Source organism: Cervus canadensis, chromosome 20 (genome assembly GCF_019320065.1).
Source record: "Cervus canadensis isolate Bull #8, Minnesota chromosome 20, ASM1932006v1, whole genome shotgun sequence".
NCBI lineage: Eukaryota > Metazoa > Chordata > Mammalia > Artiodactyla > Cervidae > Cervus > Cervus canadensis.
The window spans coordinates 10,129,928-10,152,192 of NC_057405.1; the positions used below are offsets into that span (position 1 = coordinate 10,129,928).

The 22,265-nt window shown below is 37.8% G+C and overlaps 1 protein-coding gene across 1 annotated transcript in view; it reads left to right on the top strand.

Annotated features, from left to right (window-relative positions):
- The window catches only part of FHL5 (four and a half LIM domains 5), a 53,795-nt gene that overhangs the window by 18,263 nt on the left and 13,267 nt on the right, over positions 1-22,265 (top strand). The window contains exons 2-4 of the mRNA XM_043438981.1: positions 18,177-18,347; positions 19,149-19,323; positions 21,079-21,248. Of these exons, the coding sequence (XP_043294916.1) occupies positions 18,189-18,347; positions 19,149-19,323; positions 21,079-21,248 (504 nt within the window). The 5' untranslated portion in view covers positions 18,177-18,188. The remainder of the gene's footprint in view (positions 1-18,176; positions 18,348-19,148; positions 19,324-21,078; positions 21,249-22,265) is intronic.

Genomic DNA, 22,265 nt, shown 5'->3' on the forward strand with positions numbered 1-22,265 from the left:
ATATTTAGTTCAGTCCTTGTATATACCAAACCCCAGCACTAAATGAGAACTCAAGACTGTGAGGAGATCCTCAGGCAACCTAGGAACAGTATTTGCTTTTCCAGAACAACTTTTACAGAAATAATAGCAAGTTGACAGGGAGTAGAAGGGAAGACAACTTACACCTATTGAAATGATAGTGGTTCCTTCAGGATGAAAACTGAATCAAGTCTAAGGATGGATTTAGAAGCAGGAAGTTTGGTATTTGAATAGCCTAAATAATGCAGTTTCACCTTAAAGGTGGTATTCTTTATGTCTTGAAATTTTTCTTATATCCCAGTGAGGAAAAGAATCAAGGATAGTATTAAAACCACATATTTTTTCTATTATTTTCTATTTTGTAAAGAATGTAACATTTGATAAAATATGGTTATTCTTATATAGTACCATGAACTACATTTTACCTCTGTATCAGTAATAGATGCCATAACTACATGATTCTGAATGTAATCCCTCCAAGAAAATCATACAAAGCAGTTGTTTTCTTTGTTAGTATCCACAGGACAAATTAACCAGATGGAAAGCTCTTGTCAGCTGTTTAGTTTCATGGGAGAGCGCTGGTATCAGCTCTCAGGGGAATTCTCATCTGACCTCTCTACACAGAACATTCAGCTTCCAACAAACTGAGCTTGTGAATACATCCCTAGAGACTAATATCAAACATTCCACCACAATTCTATGATGCTTGTTTTAGGTTATTTTTGATTAATGGCCTGAAGTTATGGCTTTAGTTATTTTTAAAATTGTTTGTTGAGTTTTCAAAAGTAGTGTTTGAGGGGTTAGGAAAATAGCCTTCTTCTTCAAAATGGGAACGACAGTTATAATTGCACATTTTCCATCAAATCAAGTACACCTACAGTCAACTCACTCATGCCTTTTCCATCCCAATTGCACTTGATACTTCAGTGGGATCATACGCTGCTAACGATGTTCTCATTTCATAGTTAAGGAAAGTAAGTGCCAGAAAGATTAATTGTTTCCATAGCACTCATTTCTATGCTAGGGCTAAAGCAACCACTGCAACAAACTATACCCTCTGCATTCCAACCCAGTCTTCTCTGTACATTGTGTGTTGGGTTATAAGCAAAATCCAGATAATAGAGGACACACAGGTCTACTCAACTCCACCATCAGAACTAGGAAAAGAAACAAAGGAAAAACCTAAGAGGATAACTTTACTAGCTACTCTAACTCCTTAGTATTTTCAAATCTGAAAATTAAAATTTTTCTACTGTTCAGTTCCACCATTCAGTTGTGTCTGACTCTTTGCGACCCCATGGACTGCAGCACACCAGGCTTCCCTGTCCATCACCAACTCCCAGAACTTGCTCAAACTCATGTCCATCGAGTTGGTGATGCCTTTCAACCATCTCATCCTCTGTCATCCCCTTCTCTTCCTGCCCTCAATCTTTCCCAACATCAGGGTCTTTTCCAGTGAGTCAGTTCTTCACATGAGGTGGCCAAAAGGATTGGAGTTTCAGCTTCAGCATCAGTCCTTCCAATGAATATTCAGGACTAATTTTCTTTAGGATGGACTGGTTGGATCTCCTTGTAGTCCAAGGGACTCTCAAGAGTCTTCAGCACCACAGTTCAACAGCATCAATTCTTCGGCACTCAGCCTTCTCTGTAGTCCAACTCTCACATCCAAACATGACCACTGGAAAAGCCATAGCTTTGACTAGATGGACCTTTGTTGGCAAAGTAATGTGTCTGCTTTTTAATACACTGTCTAGGTTTGCCTATGACAAACTTTCAAAGGAGCAAATGTCTTTTAATTTCATGGCTGCAGTCACCATCTGCAGTGATTTTGGAGCCCAAAAAAATAAAGTTTCTACTGTAGAACATATATTAATACTTATTTCATCTGCCCTAGTTTACACAGACTGTGGAGGATATATTTCTTCATATATCTCACTTAACTCTGCCCAAGTTCTGTCAAATACAGTTACTCAGATAACACTGCAGTGAAACAATACTTCAGCTAACATCACAGATTTCAGAAGACAATGACATTGCAATCTTGGTAAAGACATGATTTGTCTGTGAAAATCATATTCACAGGCTAGTGCAGCTTCTAACAGAGAATTGAAGCATCTGATCATAACAGTTCAAAAACTGTTAATGGAAGCTTACTGGTACCCGCAGTTTAGAGAGAAACCCTTTAATAATATCAATAGATTAGCCACCTTCTGCTGTTTCCTTGATACCTTCCTCAGCTGGGATTTAAAGGGCATTCTAGCTGACTTCTTCAGGGAAAGTGAAAAGACCCTCCTTGCCATAGACAAGAAGCTTCCTTGGAGCTTCACCTTCTGTTCCCTAATCTCTATCTCAGTCCTTGGATATATTTGCCAAAGATATAATAGATATGAATTAATTTTACTATTGAAGTCAACATATGCAAATTCTTAACTTTTTTATTCTTGAGCCTTTATCTTTTATGTTGTTGATAGAATTCTCTGTGTTTTCAGTAGTACTTGTCTTGGATTCCAAGCTCATGGGAAATAGGAAGCTTTCCATTCATTCATTTCTTCAGCCATAAAGCATGTGCTGAAGCCCTGCTGTGCTCAGACATGAGACACACAGAAGTAGGCATCATCCTTCCCTTGAGGAGCTCAGAAGAGAGAAAGACACAATACAAATGTGGGGGAAACTCACACACTTGTGAACTAATGACAGCAACTTCTGTGTCCTCAGAGATCTGAGAAAGCTACGGAGAAGGATCTTTAGCTGGACCTTGAACCATGAGGAGGTGGGCAAGGTAGGGGGTGAGAAGGAGAAGGTCATTAAAGATAGAAGAAAAGTCATGTGTGAAGGCTCAAAAGTGTAAAAAGACAGTGCATTTGAAGAATAGGGAGTCATGCATGCGTCCTAAGTCGCTTCAGTCGTGTCCAACTTTTTGTGACCCTATGAACTGTAGTCCGCCAGGCTCTTCTGTCCACGTGATTCTCCAAGCAAGAAGAATGGAGTGGGTTGCCATGCCCTCCTTCAGGGGATCTTCCCAACCCAGGGATAGAACCCAAGGTTCGAACCCAAGGTTCTCATGTTTCCCACACTGGCAGGCAGGTTCTTTACCACTGGGTCATGGGAAACGGCTAAAGCATAGGTGAAGGGTGTGGGTGTGTGGGTGTGTGGGTGTGTGTGTGTAAGGAGATGACCATGAGTCTGAAGGGTGTGTGTGTGTGTGTGTGTGTGTGTGTGTGTAAGGAGATGACCATGAGTCTGAAGGGGGTGTGTGTGTGTGTGTGTGTGTGTGTGTGTGTGTGTAAGGAGATGACCATGAGTCTGAAGGGGGTGTGTGTGTGTGTGTGTGTGTGTGTGTGTGTGTGTGTGTGTGTGTGTGTGTGTGTGTGTGTGTGTGTAAGGAGATGACCATGAGTCTGAAGGGTGTGTGTGTGTGTGTGTGTGTGTAAGGAGATGACCATGAGTCTGAAGGGTGTGGGTGTGGGTGTGTGTGGGTGTGTGGGTGTGTGTGTGGGTGTGTGTGTGTGTGTGTGTGGGTGTGTGTGTGTGGGGGTGTGTGTGTGTATGTGTGTAAGGAGATGACCATGAGTCTGAGAAAGAATTTTCTTGAGCATTGTGAAGGATGTTCTGGAATTCCCAGGGAAACTGATCTTTAGTCACCTAGTAGAAATGTGCTTGCTTCCACTCAATGGAATGAGAAATTTTTAATAATATATTCAATTCTATGTAAGCCCCTATTGTCCATCAGAGATATAAGGCGGGGGGGAGGTACACAATGATTTAAGGAATGCTTCTGAAGTGGAATCAAAAAGATATGGTATGGCTTCCCTGATGGCTCAGTGGTAAAGAATCCGCCTACCAATGCAGGAGACACAGGTTAGATCTCTGGGTCAGGAAGATCCCTTGGAGAAGGAAATGGCAACTCACTCTAGTATTCCTTCCTGGAAAAATCCTATAGACAGAGGAACCTGGCAGGCTACAGTCCCTGGGGTCACAAAAGGGTCAGACATGACTTAGCAACTAAACACCACCACCGCAATAAAGATATGTTGGGGGGAACAGGCAGAGAGGGAGGAGAGAATAACCGAAACAAGTGCATTGGCAGACTAGCTGCCATGGTTATACATGTATCACCATGGTTTCTGTAACTCCTTATAGAGCATAGAAAAATATACTTCACTCAATGAGGCTTCCAAAATGCTCTGTACTGACCATCAGCCCACTACCTGCCCTCAGAGCAACAATTCAAATTAAAATATGAAATGGGGAGATTAAGCCCAGGTAAATCCATCTCAGCATAGTTCAAATTAAGATTCTTCATCCACTTTTAGTCTCCATCCAAGCTCTGTATATCAATCACACGTTTCAAAGACTTCAATGTTTTGAACTAACATTTTTCAAGAGCATTTTAACATTCCTTATGCCCTTTGGATTTAAATTCTTTCAACTTCTTTCCTAAAGAAAAGCAGAAACAGATCTACTTTACAGAATCAGTGGAAGACAGGAAGGGGCAACTGAAGCAGTCATGCAGCACTCCCAGATGAGCAGAGATGTATTAGCACAGGCTGAGTAAGGCCACCATGAACAACCAGATGACGATTAAGCCAGAAAGTCCAGCAAACTTTGAATTAAAGAACAGTGCACTAAAAAAAATAATAAAAAAAAAAAATAAACAGTGCACTTTGTGGATGAACCCAGAATCTGTCATATAGACTGAAGTATGTCAGAAAGAGAAAACAAATATTATATATTAATGTATATATATGGAATCTAGAAAAATGGTGCTGATGAACCTATTTTCAGGGCAGGGGTAGAGAACAGAGACAGGCATGGGTAACACAACGGGGAAGGAGAGGGTATGCTGAACTGAGAGAGCAGCATGGCTATACGTGCACTATACCAGCCCCCTTGGTGGCTCGGATGGTAAAGAGTCTCCCTGCAATGCAGGAGACCAGGGTTCGATCCCTGGGTGGGGAAGATCCCCTGGAGGAGGGAATGGCTACCCACTGCAGTGTCATCGCCTGGAGAATCGCATGGACGGAGGAACCTGGTGGGCTACAGTCTCTGAGGTCGCAAAGCGTCAGACACGACAGTGACTCACACACACACACACACACACACACGTGTAAAATAGACAGCTCGTGGAAAGCTGCACACACAGGGAGCTCAGCTCAGTGCTCTGATGACCGGGGCGGAAGGGCAGGGCTACAGGTACACATCCAGCGGAGTCGCACTGTTGTACAGCAGAAACTAACATCCTATCACTAAGCAATTATACCCCAATTAAAAATTAATTAGAATAGTACACTGTTCAGTTCAGGACTCTTTGTGACCCCGCGGCCTGCAGTACTCCAGGCTTCCCTGTCCATCACCAACTCCCGGAGTTTACTCAAAGTCATGTCCATTGAGTCAGTGATGCCATCCAAAAATCCCATCCTCTGTCGTCCCCTTCTCCTCCTGCCTTCAATCATTCCCAGCATCAGGGTCTTTTCAAATGAGTCAGTCTTCACATGAGGTGGCCAATGTATTGGAGTTTCAGCTTCAGCATCAGTCCTTCCATGATTGTGGCATTATTTTCATCTATTTAACAAAATTTACAAATCGTGTAGTAAAGATGGAAGTAATCTTAAATACCATTTACTGTATATCCTCTCACCAAGACACATAATCAACTTCATGAATTTATATAGTACTTCCTGCCTCCACGTGGAACTAAAAAGCTGTAATTGAATCAATCTAACAACTTACATTTGATATTTAGAATAAAGGATACATGATAATTCAACTCCCTTAACTAAATAAAATTCCTGAAAACCAAACCAACATACAGACATTGTTGGAAACCGAAAGACCCAAATTATATCCTAGTACATTTCAACTTCTAGGATATAATTGGGGATATAATTTGGAGAAGGGGATAGCTACCCACTGCAGTATTCTTGCCTGGAGAATTCCATGGACAGAGGAGCCTGGCGGGCTACGGTCCATGGGGTCACCAAGACTTCCACACAATTGAGAGACTAAAACTAACAGGTTTCAACTTCACCATAAAAGATAAAAGCCTCTCACTTCTGAAGCTTGTAATCTCTGGCAAGAAAGTAATAAGACAAAGCTCATGCCTTATTGCCAAGTAATAAGATGAATCTCGTGCACACTGGAACCACGTTTTGGCTTTGCACAATTCATGGTAAATGAGTATTGAGAGAAAACTTTGTCTCCGTCTCCACCCTTTTGCATCTAAATGGTCACTCCCAACTCAGTCAGGGGTCATGGTGATTTGCTGACCACTTTGTACATGCTTATTTGGTCTATGTATTCCTAGTGAACTTCATGTAAAATATCAGTACAGCATTCGGATGTATAATCCTCTGTCTTGAGAAGGTATATAACTGTGTATTAGACTTGTAACAAGTGGGACATTTCTCAGAGTTTCCTGACAGTTTATCTCCTAGGTTACCACTCTCGGGTTGGCTTAAATACAATTTCTTTTTTTTTTCTTGAAAACTAAATAAATTAAATAAAATGATCACCCTGAGCAACTAATCAGCCCTCAACTATCCTCATATCTTCCCTGTTTGGACAATAAATTCTATAACCACCAGCAGCATGCAAAAATATCCTCAAGATATTGCTACATGCATCTGGATTACTTCTCTGCTGACAAACATAACAAAAGAATGGTTTAATATAATACTTCTGCACATTTACCACCCACTCATTTTTTAACTATTAAAAATAAAACATATGTATAAAATATTTCCATGATATGCAAAGTATAAGAAATAATTTTGCTTAAAGAAATCAAGTATTTTCTATATATTTGAAACCCTCTGCCACTTCCCAATTCCAATCTAACTCCAGAAGTTAATCTTAAACTGAATCCTGATTTTTGTGTTTATCATCTCTGTGCTTTAATAGCCTTAATAATATTTATTATGTTTAATAACATAACATACATTTATTATAATTCCAGATAATCAACTTGGGCTACTTTTTAACTTTATAAAAATGCAATCTTGGTGTATGTACTATTTTATAACTTCTTTCACTCAATATTGTGAAATTTATCTGTATTAAGGAGGGCACCTGTAATTCATCTGTTTTTATTGCTGTATAACAGTATGTTATATGACCATAAATCTATTAATACTTATTTATCCACTTTTCCTTTGATGGATTTTCAGAGTTTCCTGCTGTTAGGGCTACTATAAACTGTGCGTCATGAGCATTCATTCTTTCAGGTGATCCCTGCAAGATTTATGATTCACACACTTAGGCAAGAAATCACTGAGTCATTTGAAAGGTACATGTTCAGCTTTACAATACAATGAAAAAAATTGCTTTTCAAAGTAGTTTTGTCCATCCATATTTCAGTCTTATTTCAGTGTGTGAGTTCTTGTTGCTCCTTATTCTCACTAACATTTCGTATTTTCAGACTTGATAGTTTTTTCTGACCTTGTGAGTATAAATTATCTCATTGTTTGCTGAACAGGTCAGACAAATTTCACTGAGTAGATTGAGCTTCCTTTAAAATATTTTGGAAAGAACAATTTTTGCTTATGTCTTTTGCCTATTTTTCTATTGGTTTACCTTTAATTCTTATCGATTCATGAGAATGTTTTATATATCCTGCATTGTAATTCTTTGTCAGTTATATATGTGACAAATATCATCCATTAATCTGTTATTCTGTGGCTTGTATTTTCATTATTAATAGTATCTTTCAATGTGAAATTTTTAAAATTATCAGTCTTTTTATTTGTAGCTAGTGTTTTTGCATCTTTTTAAAAAAACTTTCCCTATCCTGATCATAGAAATTTACTCCCATATTTTAAGCTTTGTTTTTATGTTGATGGTAGAATTGTTACCAATATGGTGTAAGGTAGGACCCAATTTAGGTTTTTGTCATGTAAATAACCAATTACTTCAGTACCATTTATTGAATACTTTTACTGAACTTTTATTGTATGTGTATAAATGTTTGATTTGATTTTCTATTACATTGCACAAATCTTTTAGTTTATCCAGCTCTAGTACTTTGCCTTAACTACTTTAAGTTTTGGTTTTCATGACAAGCCCTCCTACTATCAAAATTTTTTTATATATTGTATGACATTTAATACAAGTATAATTTTTATTATTTTAAAGCCTTTTTAACATCGTATTTCTGGGGTATAGAAATTCTGTGAGATTTATATATTGGTTTTGTATCAAAGAACTTGCTAAACTCTCTTTCAGCGACTGTTAATGAGACTGAGCACAACTTCATGTTTATCAGTTATTCAAACATCCTTCTCTGGTATAGTGTCTATTTGAGCTTTTCTCTCCTTTATTGGCTTGTCTAGGTTTTTTCTTGCTAATTTGCAGAATTTGTGTGTGTTCTGGATATGATTCTTTAGTTGATTCTTGCATTTTCCTTCTGTGTCTTCTGAAAAATTTGTTGCTGTTCAGTCACTCAGTCGTGTCTAACTCTCTGGGACCCCATGGACCATATCCCACCAGGTTCCTTTGTCCATGGGGTTCTCCTGGCAAGGATTCTGGAGTGGGTTGCCACTTCCTTCTCCAGAGCATCTTCCCACACCAGGGACTGAACTCACATCTCTTGCATTGGCACACGGATTCTTTACCACTGAGCCGCCAAGAAAGCCCTTTGAAAAATAGTGGTTCTCAATTTTAATGTAGTCTAATTTATTAAAATTCCCCTATTTGGCTAGTACTCTCTCCACCTTGTTTAAGAACGTGTTCCTTGTTACAAGTTAATGAAAACATTTTCCTATATATTTTGAAAGGGCTAAAAGACAAATAACACTGTCACAAAAGTAAATTTTGAAGTCCATCAACATAGTATATCTTTATACTTCTTTGATTTTTTTTTAATGTTCCTTCAAAGTATTCTATGTAGAAGTTTCACACATTCTTATTAGATTAAAACGTATTTGAGGGTCTTTTAATTATATCATAAATTATATATTTTTTTAAATTTAATTTTCTCTGTGTTGCTATAAGAATACAATTGATTTTTATACATTTTACCCAGCAACTGATAGCTCCCTTGCAAATTCTAATAATATAGAATTACTTGGATGTTTTTTGCACAAAAATCAGTCACCAGGAAATGAGAGTGTATTTGCTCCTTTTCAATTCTTATATTTTTTCTCATCTTAGTGCATAGTCTATAACTTTCAGTATAAAACTGAACAGAAATGATAATCAAGGACATTCTTTTCCTTTTTCTGATCTCAGTAAAAACTACCAACATTCACCAGTAAGGATAATATTTGCTGTATTTTTTACTGCATTGAGAAAATTCCTCTTAGTTTGCTAAGCTTTTAATCATGAATTGAAGTAAAATTTTTTACCAAATGTCTTTTTGCATCTGCTAAGAATATGGCTTTGTCTTTTATTTGGTAAATGTGGTAAAATACAATGATTCTTTTAATTTTAAACTAAAACCCTATTCCTGGGATAAACTCAACTTATCATATTAACTTTTTCATATATCACTAGATTCAGTTAGTTACTATCTGTGCAACTTTCTTGTAATTACTGCAAATTTTATTATTCTGAGTATGATTGGCCTAAACATTTTTTCTCATAATGTTTTTAGATTTTGGTATCAAAGTTTTGGGCTTCCATGATGGCCCAGTGGTAAAAAAAAAAAAAATCTGCCTGTCAATGCAGGAGATGGGACTTCAATCCTTGAGTTGGGAAGATCCCCTAGAGAAGGAAATGGCAACCCATTCTAGTATTCTTGCCTGGGAAATCCCATGGACAGAGGAATCTGGTGGGCCACAGTCCATGGGGTCACAAAGAGTCAGATGACTTAGTGACTAAGACAACATCATCAAAATTTTAATGGGTTCAAAATTAAATGGATCATGTTTTTTGTTTTTAATTATTTGGTATAGTTTGCTAATATTGTTATTTCTTCCTAAAAGCTTAGTAAAATCCACTGGAGAAGCCATGTGAACTTGTATTTTACTTTGTATGTAGACGTTTAATTTCAAATTCAGTTTTTCTAATAGTTACCAACCAGTTGAAACTTTATATTTCTTCTTGTTCAGTTTTAATGTTTTACTTATCTTAGAAGTTTCCCATTTTGCCTAAATTTTCAAATTCTTTAAAGTTGTTCTATGTTAATATTTATTCAGATTCATCTACATATTTATAATTTTGGTTGTTTTTCACCCATCTATCTCTGAGCTTCAGTCTGAGCTCAATATTCTTTTCCATGAAGAATACTATTTAGTATTTACTTTAGTAAGGATGTGCTATTGATATAATCAGTTTCTGATTGTCTGAAAAAATCTTTTTTTTTTCACCTTTATTATCAAAAGATAAAGTACAGACTTCTAGGTAGGCCCCCTTTTTTTTTCCAGCCATTTTATTTTTCCATCATCTACCTTCCATTTTTTCTGTTGAGAAGTAGGTAACTTCTCAATTTATTTTTACTCTGAAAGTAATATTTTTGACCTATTTTTAAGATCTTATTTTTCTTCAATTTTTAATAGCTTTACCCAGAGAAGCCTAGGTTGTGTGTTTTCAGTCTGGGTGAGGTTCATAGTTTTTGCTTTGTTTTTTAAATTTGTAACGTGATGAATTTGTTAGCTTTAACAGACTGGCCATTATTTCCTCAACAAAAATTCTCCCTCATATTCCCACCAAAATACATAAAACTACTCCTTTTACATGGAGATAATATTATTTGTAGATTAAATGGAATATTGAAAAATAGACTCCTAATCAGTTTCCTGTCTGTGGTGTATCTACCTTCCAAACCTTTCTATCACTATTCCTAGATTAATTTTCATAGATCTCAGTTCAAAACACTTCACTCATCTATTCTCAATCATCAGTGGTTGTATCTTTCCTATACAAAAGTACGTTCATCTCTAGTTTGAAGCTTAAGCCACTGATGATCTTACCCAGGCTACCTTTTCAAACTTGTCCTCCAATTTGTACCTTCTCATGCCCTACCAACCACTTCAAATAACTTACTTGCTGTTTTGCACGCAGGCCTCACTTATAAAGTCTAAACATCTTTCCTCCTGATTATGTTGGTCAGTCTCAATGTCCTTCCCCACATCTTCAGGAAAGGACAGGTTTATGCAGGCTCAGATCCTGGGCTTCACTTTCCGACAGGTGTAGGTTTAAATCCTAGATTCAGCATTTTCAAGTGGTCTTAGCCTCTCTAAGCTTTGGTTGTTTTCACCTGCCAAATGCGGACAGCAGTAGTGGACCCATCCTACAGGACTGTTGTGAGGATTGAGAGAGAATCTGCATAAAGTGGTTAGCACAGCACGTGGCTTCAGGAAAGCGCAGGAACATTAGCGCTCAGCGTTAGTATCCGAACAGTTCCTCCCTGGGTGGCAGAGGCTGCTCCCGGCCCACGTCAGCACCCAGGCTGCCCCGTAATCCAGGGGTCAGGAACTTCCTGCTGCCACCAATACCACTACCACGACTGTCTCTCACAGCCCCAAACCAAGTCCCTGGCCCCTGGAAAACCTGAGTCCGAGCATTCTGAATGGTGGAAACCACACACCACTCTATGACCCAGCCGGCCAGCAGCAACAGCAGCGGGAACATGTCCTTCACTTCGCTTCCGCCTGCCCATGCACACACGTGCTTGGAGTTAACAGCTAAATTTGCATCCTGAATATCAGCTGTAAGACGGTCCAGGAGAAATCTCTATCTGCCTGACCTCTCCAACCAGGAGGAGGATAGAACCAGGTTGGGAGAACAAATCCTTAATACCTACCACATGATCCATCAAATGCTATTTTCTCTAAGTTCCTGAATTTTTCCAAGCTAAAGGTAATCCCTTTCCTCTTCTTAACTGGGGCTTTTTTTAATTTTCACTCAACTTTAGAACTTCCTGGGAGCTTAAAGATACTTGTTCTCCTTCCCTACCCCCCAATAAATTCTGATTTCATTGGTTTGGGATACAGATGCACTTTGAGGGAAATTTTTAAAATTCTAATATGCCTCGTGTTTAGAACCATCGCTCTAAATTATTATAAATTCTCATTTCTCCTTATCACTTCCAAACTTTTGTTTAGTTATAAAATGTCCTTACTCTTTCTACTAGCTTATAAGCTCTCTGAGGATAGAATTTGAGTCTAGCCTATTTTTATGTCCTTCACGGACTTCTAGCAGATTACTTTGCAAATATAAAAAAAGTTTACCTGTTTATATAATGAATGAGTGAATGGTATGTGATGCCCTGCAAACACAAGCATGTTAGAGATGACCTGCATGGCCTCAAGTCCCTGCCTCTCTCCTGCTTGATGTTCTCTGAAGTACACTTCTTGTGAATTTATTAATTCTGTTCAGCATAATAAAAATATGAGTATATTGCTCACAGCATTTGCCTTCTAATCATTAACTCACCATATAACATTACTTGACACAAAGTTATTCCTAGTTTTAAAAATAACATGTATCCAACAGCATTCTCATCCATGAAAGCTATGATCATAGACTCACATCCTTTTAGGCAAAAATCTAAAATCTAAAGCAGAGAATTGTTAAGAAGAAAGCCACATCCATCCATGACATTGAACTTCTGAGCTATTTATCTTATCTTCATAGGTTCTTAAATGTATCAGTGTACCTCTAAATCAATATTCTAAAACCTCAGTATACAGTGATAAAAATTCTGTACTTAAACTGTTGTGTAACTGCAGAATGACTTTGAAAGAAGTTTGACAAGAATATATCTAATCTTATCCCATTGAAAAGCTCGACATGAATGTCTAATTGATATTGATACTAACATTTCTAAGTTCATGCCTAGAAAAGTTAAATGCTATCCAGTTGGGATCTACTGTTAATATTAAGATTCCCTATGACTCATAAATCAGCTCTGTTCAAGGATTTTAAATATTTGGAAGCAAACATTTTTAAATATCTTTGCCAAATTAACCCTCAGATGGGGGCTCCTGAGATAAGAATCACATGGTCCCTACCCCCTTTCCTACAGTTTTACCTGTTAGAAAATGATTGAAAACAAGTCATTTGGTCTGTTCTTGTGGGTTATGACCAACCTAAATAGCATATTAAAAAGCAGAGCCATTACTTTGTCAACAAAGGTTCATCTGGTCAAGGCTATGGTTTTTCCAGTGGTCATGTATGGATATGAGAGTTGGACTATAAAGAAAGCTGAGCGCAGAAGAATTGATGCTTTTGATCTGTGGTATTGGAGAAGACTCTTGAGAGTCCCTTGGACGGCAAGGAGATCCAACCAGTCCATCCTAAAGGAAATCAGTCCTGGGTGTTCATTGGAAGGACTGATGTTGAAGCTGAATTCCAATACTTTGGCCACCTGATGTGAAGAGCTGGCTCATTTGAAAAGATCTTGATGCTGGGAAAGATTGAAGGCAGGAGGAGAAGGGGATGACAGAGGATGAAATGGTTGGATGGCATTACCGACTCCATGGACATGGGTTTGGGTGGACTCCGGGAGTTGGTGATAGACAGGGAGGCCTGGCATGCTGTGGCTCATGGGGTCGCAAAGAGTCAGACACGACTGAGTGACTGAACTGAACTGAACTGTGGGTACAAATTATTCCCTGATTATTCAGAAATATTAATGAAAGGGATAAAGAGGAGGAAAAAAAGGCAAAAAAAAAAAAGTACAGAATTATGTTTAGGAGAATAAGGCGGTAAAATGTGACCCAATTGGAAAAATTCATACTCTTGCATTTTTGCCTACCCCTGGCCCCATTTAGAACTGTTTGTATTAAAGGTTCAAATAGTTTTAAATAGTTGGAAGGTCTTCTTTTATCCTGAATATACCTGGGTGAAAATCTGTTGGCAAGCCTTACCATTCCCCAACTTTGGATATAATCCCATCCTTCTCTCATTGTCTTTTCTCCTTCCTTCCCTGCTAATCAAGATCCTTGTTCTCTTCCTTCCCTCCTAACATATTTTCAAAAGCTTAACTTCTTTAAAATCTTCCTAGGAAGGTCTTCCTATGCTGTAGCTCCTCACTGCTTTCTAAAGTCACTAGGAATTCTATGGTCCTAGTGGAATGTGTATCATATTCTCTATGGCTATAACACTCCTGTTTAACAAAACTTTATGTGGACGTATTCCTATACCCGTAATTAAATGACAGGCTTCATGAAAATGAGGACTGAATTTCTTAGTGTACTTTTCCCAACCAAGAATAAGAGAGTGAACATTCAGTTTGTTCTATCTCAAATTATATTCATTATTACCAAGGTAAGAGCTAAGAGGATACAGACTTCTTGAGGGCAGAGAGTTCAGCTATTACTGAGTAGATAGTTCAATACACATTGACCTGGACCAAATGCCTACTCCCACTGTATCGAACTATAAAATGCAAAATTATACAGTTTTGAGATATTGGACTGACTCTTTCACCCTCCCCAGCTTCTTGACATTGCTTTTAAAAAACAGGTAGAATAAGATATACTTTCTCTTTTAAAAGAAACTGGAGAAAATATGGTCCATTTTGTTAAGAATTTTTATGGAGCAAGACCTGTTATGTAATTATAATGGAGATGGGGCAGAACCATATCTTCTTCCTGTACTTACATTTAGATAAGTATTTATATTCATTGATATATACTTCTATATCAATATTTATAAAATATTTAGAGATTTAGATTTTATATTTAGACAACTGATGACCAAATGAGGTACAAGTATTATTGTATTTAAAGTGTGGTTTAAAATAAAAACTTGAAAATCTGCCAATTTTGTAATCCCTTTGGCTGTTTCTTCATTTTATAATATACTAAAAGCCTCACAAAATGGAAGTAGCCTGGGAGTTTCTAAGTCCAGAGAGGCTATGTTTCATGGTGCTATTATACACATCTAAGACTAAAGAAGTACATGACTAATGAAAATGGCATTTTCCATATGAAGTGATCAAAGTTAAAAGTATATATTTTATTATAAAACTCTTGATCACTGTAAACATGAACAAAATTTGAGTTTTAAAACCTTTCAAGGGACTCACATTTATTTTCCTCCTGTTTCCAAGCCCTCAGCAATCCTTCTACTGTGTGTTGTATTTGCTAAAAAGGGACATTTCTGTGGAATTAAGCAAATAGGGGATTCAATATTCTTCGCAGATAATTTTGGCATGTTCCATTGGGAACTTCTAGTCTGAATTTTCATCCTTCCTTAGAAAAGACACACATGTTCCAAATCCTGTCTTTTCTCTGTTACTGAAGATCTACAATATACAGAATTAATGACAGTGTACATTTAGCAAGACACTCAGCTGAAAATGTTACCATTAAAATAAAAGAAGGCAAACTATGTGGGAATGCAATTTAAATATAGTAAATAAAAACTAGCACTAAAAATCCTGTAAAAAGCATCACAATAGTGGATTTTCTCATTTTGCTAAAATTGAAAAAAAAGAAACAAATTTCTGAGATGGAGAATTAGAAAATATCTGTAGTTCATAATATATTTTCCAAGAAAATCAGTGGTACTGCTTTTGGTGACAACAAAAAACTCGTGTTTAATCCCTAATTAATTGCCAACATCTGTTGGATCATAGAAAAAGCAAGAAAATTCCGGAGAAACATCTACTTCTGCTTGACTGACTTTGCTAAAGCCTTTGTGTGGATCACAACAAACTGCGGAAAATTCTTAGAGATAGGAATAACAGAGCACCTTACCTGTCTCCTGAGAAACCTATATGCAGGTCAAGAAGCAACAGTTAGAACCAGACATGGAACAACAGAGTGGAACACTTTCACTTTTCATGTCAAGGCCGTATATTGTCACCCTGCTTATTTAACCTACACGCAGAGTGCATCGTGGGAAATGCTGAGCTGGATGAATCAATAAGCTAGAATCAAGATTGCTGGGAGAAATATCAATAACCTCAGATACACAGATGACACCACCTATTGGCAGAAAACAAAGAGGAATTAAAAGAGCCTCTTGATGAAGGTGAAAGAGAAGAGTGAAAAAACTGGCTTAAAACTCAACATTCAGAAAACTAAGATCATGGCATCCAGTCCCATCACTTCATGGGGAAACAGTGGAAACAGTGACAGACTTTATTTTCTTGGACTCCAATATCACTGTGGACAGTGACTGCAGCCACGAAATCAAAAGATGCTTGCTCTTTGGAAGAAAAGCAATGACAAACCTAGACAGTGTATTAAAAAGCAGAGACATAATAATTTGCCGACAAAGGTCTGTATAGTCAAAGCTATGGTTTCTCCAGTAGTCATGTATGGATGCGAGAGCTGAACAATAAAAAAAAAAAAAAAAAAGGCTGAGTGCCAAAGAATTGATGCCTTTGAACTGTGGTGCTGGAGAAGACTCTTGAAAGTCCCTTGGACAACAAGGAGATCAAACTAGTCAATCCTAACGGAAATCAATCCTGAATATTCATTGGAAGGGACTGATGCTGAAGCTGAAGCTCCAATTCTTTGGCCACCTGATGTGAAGATCTAACTCACTGGAAAAGACCCTAATGCTGGGAAAGATTGAAGGCAAGAGGAGAAGGGGATGACAGAGGATGAGATGGTTTGATGGCATCACTGACTCAATGGACATGAGTTTGAGCAACTCGGAGAGATAGTGAAGTGTCAGGAAGCATTTAACAAGAGGCTTCCTGTGTGCTGTTTTGGATCTGTCAGGAACCCTCTGGCCCTTATTGATTCCTGAATATTCAGGAATTAAGAGGAGAGGCACGCCTTTCCCGGGGCTGAGGAATCCAGGCATTTCTCATTACAGTGTAAGTACCCTCTTCCTTTTTATGAGCCAAATGGTAAAAGGTGATTGTTTGCAACTCTCTCTCTCTTTCATAGGGATCGTCTTATGTTTTGTAAGTCTGGAATTTTAATCTTTATCTTTGCTGAGAATAACTACAGTATATATGCCCATGCCATGTTGATTAAAACACCTTTGCTCCATCAGAGCTTTGGTCCCCGTGTCTTTCTTTCTTTCTTTCTCTCTCTATTTCTGGCTAATTCCTTGGAGCGCGGAGGCCGGCTGAGCTCACTTTCTTGCCCGGGCTTCTAAGCCCCTCTCGAGAAGGCGCACTGTGCCTTCACCCACTCGAGAGGGCGCCTGGTGCCTACATGCAGCAGCGCGAGCCCAAAGAACAGGGCTCTATTGGCTTTCCGCCTAAACCAGGGGATATCGGCCTCTTTCTCTCTCTTACTCTCGGAACCACCAGGTTCCAGTCCATTAAAGGATCAACAGTGAAGGACAGGGAAGTCTGGAGTGCTGCAGTCCATGGGGTTGCAAAAAGTCAGACACCACTCAACAACTGAACAAAAACCTTTTGAAATCCATGAATTTTGTCTAATGGTTTTTTCCTAAATTTACAAAATAACTGTAATTCTTCTCTTAACCTTGGCTTTATATTTTTCATTCTATAAAATGCTGCTGCTGTTTTTCCTTCTGTGTACATATTAGTTTAGCCCTAAAACCTTAAATAGCCTATATCTCTTTTCTACCACTGATGGTTTTAACTGCATGTCTACATATGGGATATTGCTCAATGGCAGGTACAACAGTGTAGTTGGGGAGGGTGAAGCCACAGGTAAGGAGGATGTCTCAAGGGACCTTAGAACTAACTAATGTGCAGAAATCAAACTCACATCTCTTAAGTCTCCTGCCTTGGCAGGCAGGTTCTTTACCCTAGCACCACCTGGGAAGCCCAAAGATTAGGGAAATAAAAGGATGGCATAGAAAATGACAATGTACTTGATTAGTAATTTCTATTTCAGTTAGAGAAAAAAAAAAAACTTATTTCCATGGAACTCCACCTCCAGATCTCTACAACAAGCTAGTAAGTGATGACAGTTAGCCAAAGCTCTATCAACAGTTCATATTCATATCCTTGAGGTGAAAACCATCCTATTTCAACAAATATCACTTTCTCATTGAATTCCACATTAGTGAATGATGAATACAAGATGTTTTTTCACACTCTGGCTGCTGGCTTGATGCGTTTTGCTAGCAAAATACACAGGAACTGCCAAGATGGGAGAGTAGCCTTTCCTAAATCCCTCCAAGTGTCACCATGACGACAGCATATTTCCTAAACTGGTGGGTATTCATATAAGAAGATATAAATCCATTCAAGTGCTTGACTCATACTGTATTGAGGCTTTATAATTTATCAAAAATTTTGCCTTTATGTATGTGAATTATTCTTCTATTCACAGGATTAAGGCAAAATGACAACTGCTCGATTTTATTGCCAATACTGCATGGCATCACTTGTTGGGAAGAAGTATGTACTAAAGGATGACAATCCATACTGTGTTTCTTGTTATGATCATATCTTTTCTAACTATTGTGAGGAGTGCAAAGAACCAATTGAATCGGGTTCCAAGGTAGGTTGAGTTCACAGAATTATTGCATATGATCAGCAGAAAAATGTGTTGTGATGCCTCTTTTTCTTTAATAATCTAATGCTCTGCTACTAGATAAAAGGATTTTCAAAGCTATCATCAATCAAGTTGATGTTCAAGGCACTATGCTCAGCACTGTGAAACATAACACATGCTTTAATCCTTACAGTGATCTTAGGAGACAACTTAGGACGCTAAAGATTAAAGAAGTTATTTGACCAAAGTTACACAGCTAAAATGTTTTTTCTAGAATGACAAGAGTATAAATGACTAACTATATAAACAATTGGAAGTATAAAGATTCCAAAACCTTTATTTCCTAACTTTGAATCAGTTTCATCTTCATTAAAAATATTGTGCCCTGACACCTCTCATACATATAGCCCATTCCTACCAGAATGCATACATATTGTTGTATATTTTCTTTTTTTTAATCTTTTTTTTTTATCTTTGCTTTAGTTAAGTAGTGTTGAGATTTTGTTTACTTAAACAGTAATAGGATGTTATCATCTAAAAACAAAAATCATCTCAGGAAATTGGAAGAAATAGGAGAGTCCCGTTATTTTCCATCTGTCTTTCGTGACCAACCAAGGAAGCCGCAGGCTCTAGCTCTTAATTGCCCCAGAGTCTCCTCTCTCCAGGTAGTGGTACCAATAACATCATGCCCTCAAGCTACCAGCACAACCTACTAGCACCAGAGCCCCAGAGTGTTTAGTATTGTCTTACAAAATGGCCTGTTTGATCACAAACGCATTTAATTAACTTTTATTCACTGTCTCGAAGGATCTTTGTTACAAAGGCCGTCACTGGCATGAGGGATGCTTTAATTGCACCAAATGCAGTCACTCTTTGGTGGAAAAGCCTTTTGCTGCCAAGGATGAGCGCCTGCTCTGCTCCGAGTGCTATTCTAACGAGTGCTCTTCCAAGTGCTTTCACTGCAAGAAGACCATCATGCCTGGTAAGACCTCAAGGCCTCCTGGTCTGTAACTGAAGCTACAAGCACAGGAAGAGTGCAGTGCATCCGTGCCCCCGTTCTCCTTCCGTGGTTTCACTTTTCATGGTTGTAGTTACCCAAGGTCAAAAATGTTAAGTCTGAAAATATCACCTGGAAAATACCAGCAATAGAGTTCCTTAAGTTTTCCATTGTGTACTGTTCTGAGTAGTGCGATGAAACCCCTCTGCGCCTTTCCTTGACGTGAATCATCTTTGTCCAGAGCATCCTGGCCAGTAGTCACTTAATAGCCATCTCAGTTACCAGATCGGACTGTTGCTGTATCCCAGCGCTTGTGTTCAAGAAACCTTTATTTTAGTTAGCAATGGCCGCAAAGTACAATAGTAGTGATGCTGGCAATTCAGGTATGCTGGAAAAAGCCATAAAGTGCTTCCTTTAAATGAAAAGACAGTTCTTGATTTAATAAGGAAATAAATTGCAAGCTGAGGTTACTAAGATCTAATGTAAGAACAAATTCCCCATCCATGAAATCATGAAGAAGGAAAAAGAAATTTATGCTAGTTTTGCTCTCATGCCTCAAACTGCAAAAGTTACAGCCACAGTGCATGTAAGTACTTAGATAAGATGGAAAAGGCATTAAATTCATACAGCAAGATACTTTCAGAGAGAGAGACCACATTCACATCATGTTTATTACAGTATGTTGTTATAATTGTTCTATTTTATTGTTATTAATCTCTTGCAATACCTAATTTATAAACTTTAACATAAGTCTGTATGTATAGGGGGAAAAACACGGTATACACACACACACACACACAAGGTTTAGTATTATCTGTAGTGTCACACATCCACTGGGGATCTTGGGATGCATCGCCCACAGATAAACGGGACTATTACACAAAGCCCTGCTTTTCAGAAAGACATCTTTCTTACTATCTCTTTAATCTCATTTAGTGTACTTTAGAAATGAAAAGATTATACTTTGTTTCCAATGGGCAAAGTGTACTGTCTTTTATATATTGTCATAAACATAATTCATAGAAACATTTTGAACCAGAAACTGAACCAGGAAATAAAATCTACACCAATTAATAATGCTAAAACTGCATTAAACACCCTGTCCTAGGCAGAACCAATAGCATCAAAAAGCACAGCCCATCATAGGAGAATGGAATCACGCATCATTTTGTATCTCAACAAACACTGGTCTGAGGGTCAGTCGTCTTTCTTTTCTCTCAGGGAATACAAGGATCCATGTAAATGGTTACACCTTTAGGCAAGTAATAATCCTCTTTGTTGATCCTCTTCAATACCTATGGACAGCAGCATGAGAACAATTCTCTCTCATTTTCTTATTATAGATTCAAAGATTTTTCTAGGAGACTATAACTGCACAACATCAATCTCAGGAGTCTGTGCCATGGACATTCCTAATATCCTTGTAATTCTTATTATGGCTCAATTTATCTAAACCATGTGCAGCCTTTCAGAGTCTACTTTTATAGTCCTTTCACATCATAAAATTATGAAACAGCACAAGAATTTCCAGTGAAAGAGTGATTCACCATTATTGTAGCTGAACTCTATTGACCTCTTTTTTCAGATAAATGTTTTGGAAACCAAACACTATTTTTTTTTTCTATGTGGCTGATTAGTTTATCACATTAACATATAGTTTAAGTGATTTGATGTATTACTGCTTAAAAGAAAACAATGAAACTTGATTTGTACTAATAGACTCTTACTTTTGGGGTCCAGGTTCCCGCAAAATGGAATTTAAGGGTAACTACTGGCATGAAACCTGCTTTGTGTGTGAGCATTGCCGACAGCCAATAGGAACGAAACCTTTGATTTCCAAAGAGAGTGGCAATTACTGCGTGCCGTGTTTTGAGAAGGAGTTTGCTCACTACTGCAGCTTTTGTAAGAAGGTAAATATCTATAGAGCATAAGCTTATGAAATCTTCCAAACCAGTGCTTTTTAGCAACATGATATATTTGTAATGAACTGATGCTATCATATTATAGCCATCTTTGCACACTCAGGTTAGTATTGAATTCCAACAAGTTCAAAAGCACTACCTGTCACAGTGAGGAAGCCCATCTATTTTTACCACCATAAAATGCCACCCAGAACATGAATTTAATGTTCCAAAAGCTCAAGTGATTTGATATTCCAGTTCCATTCACTGCTGTTCATGCAAGATTTCACGTATTCTGGTGAAGGACCCACATCTCTCTTTGAATACAAATATTTCTTAGAAAATTTTTGATCCATATAATTTCAGAGGGAGATGGATTTGTCTCACAGAGTGACTAAGGGAACCAATTTAAACAGGATATTTCACTCCTCACTTTATATCCAAGCAATGTAAATGTCTTCTTGGCTTGAAGCTTTTATATTTCTAGCAGTAGACAGATCTCAAGAGTGACAAGATCATTAGGGAAACACATTCATTAGGCAGAAAGAAGGCTAAGCACTGCAAGTGGTTTCCCTCGCCTCCAGTTGCAAAGCTTCACGTAGGGCCTTTTAACTTGGATACCCATTCAAACTTTTTTTCCTATTGGAAACTTTTTTTCCTTTCTCAAGTAAACTTGGTACAATTCTTTTTTTATCCTCTAAACTTTTATATGAAAAAGTCACTCATCTCTATCACCTTGATAACATGTCTGTAATCCATTAATATATTGATGTTCTCAAACAAATCCTTGACCTGTGAGGTATCATAAGTTTCAAACACCCCTGTAAGTTGTGATCAGAAAGCCTGAATCATGGAAACATGTACTAATTCAGTACAGTGGTTTCTAAAACACTTTTGATCTACAGGCTACTCCAGCAGATCTCTTAAGACTATTTGTATATTTGCATCCGGACAGCTAGCATGTCATTACCACTTTCTACAAATTAACACACACAGTGAGTTTCTACATATATTTAAAATGCTGAT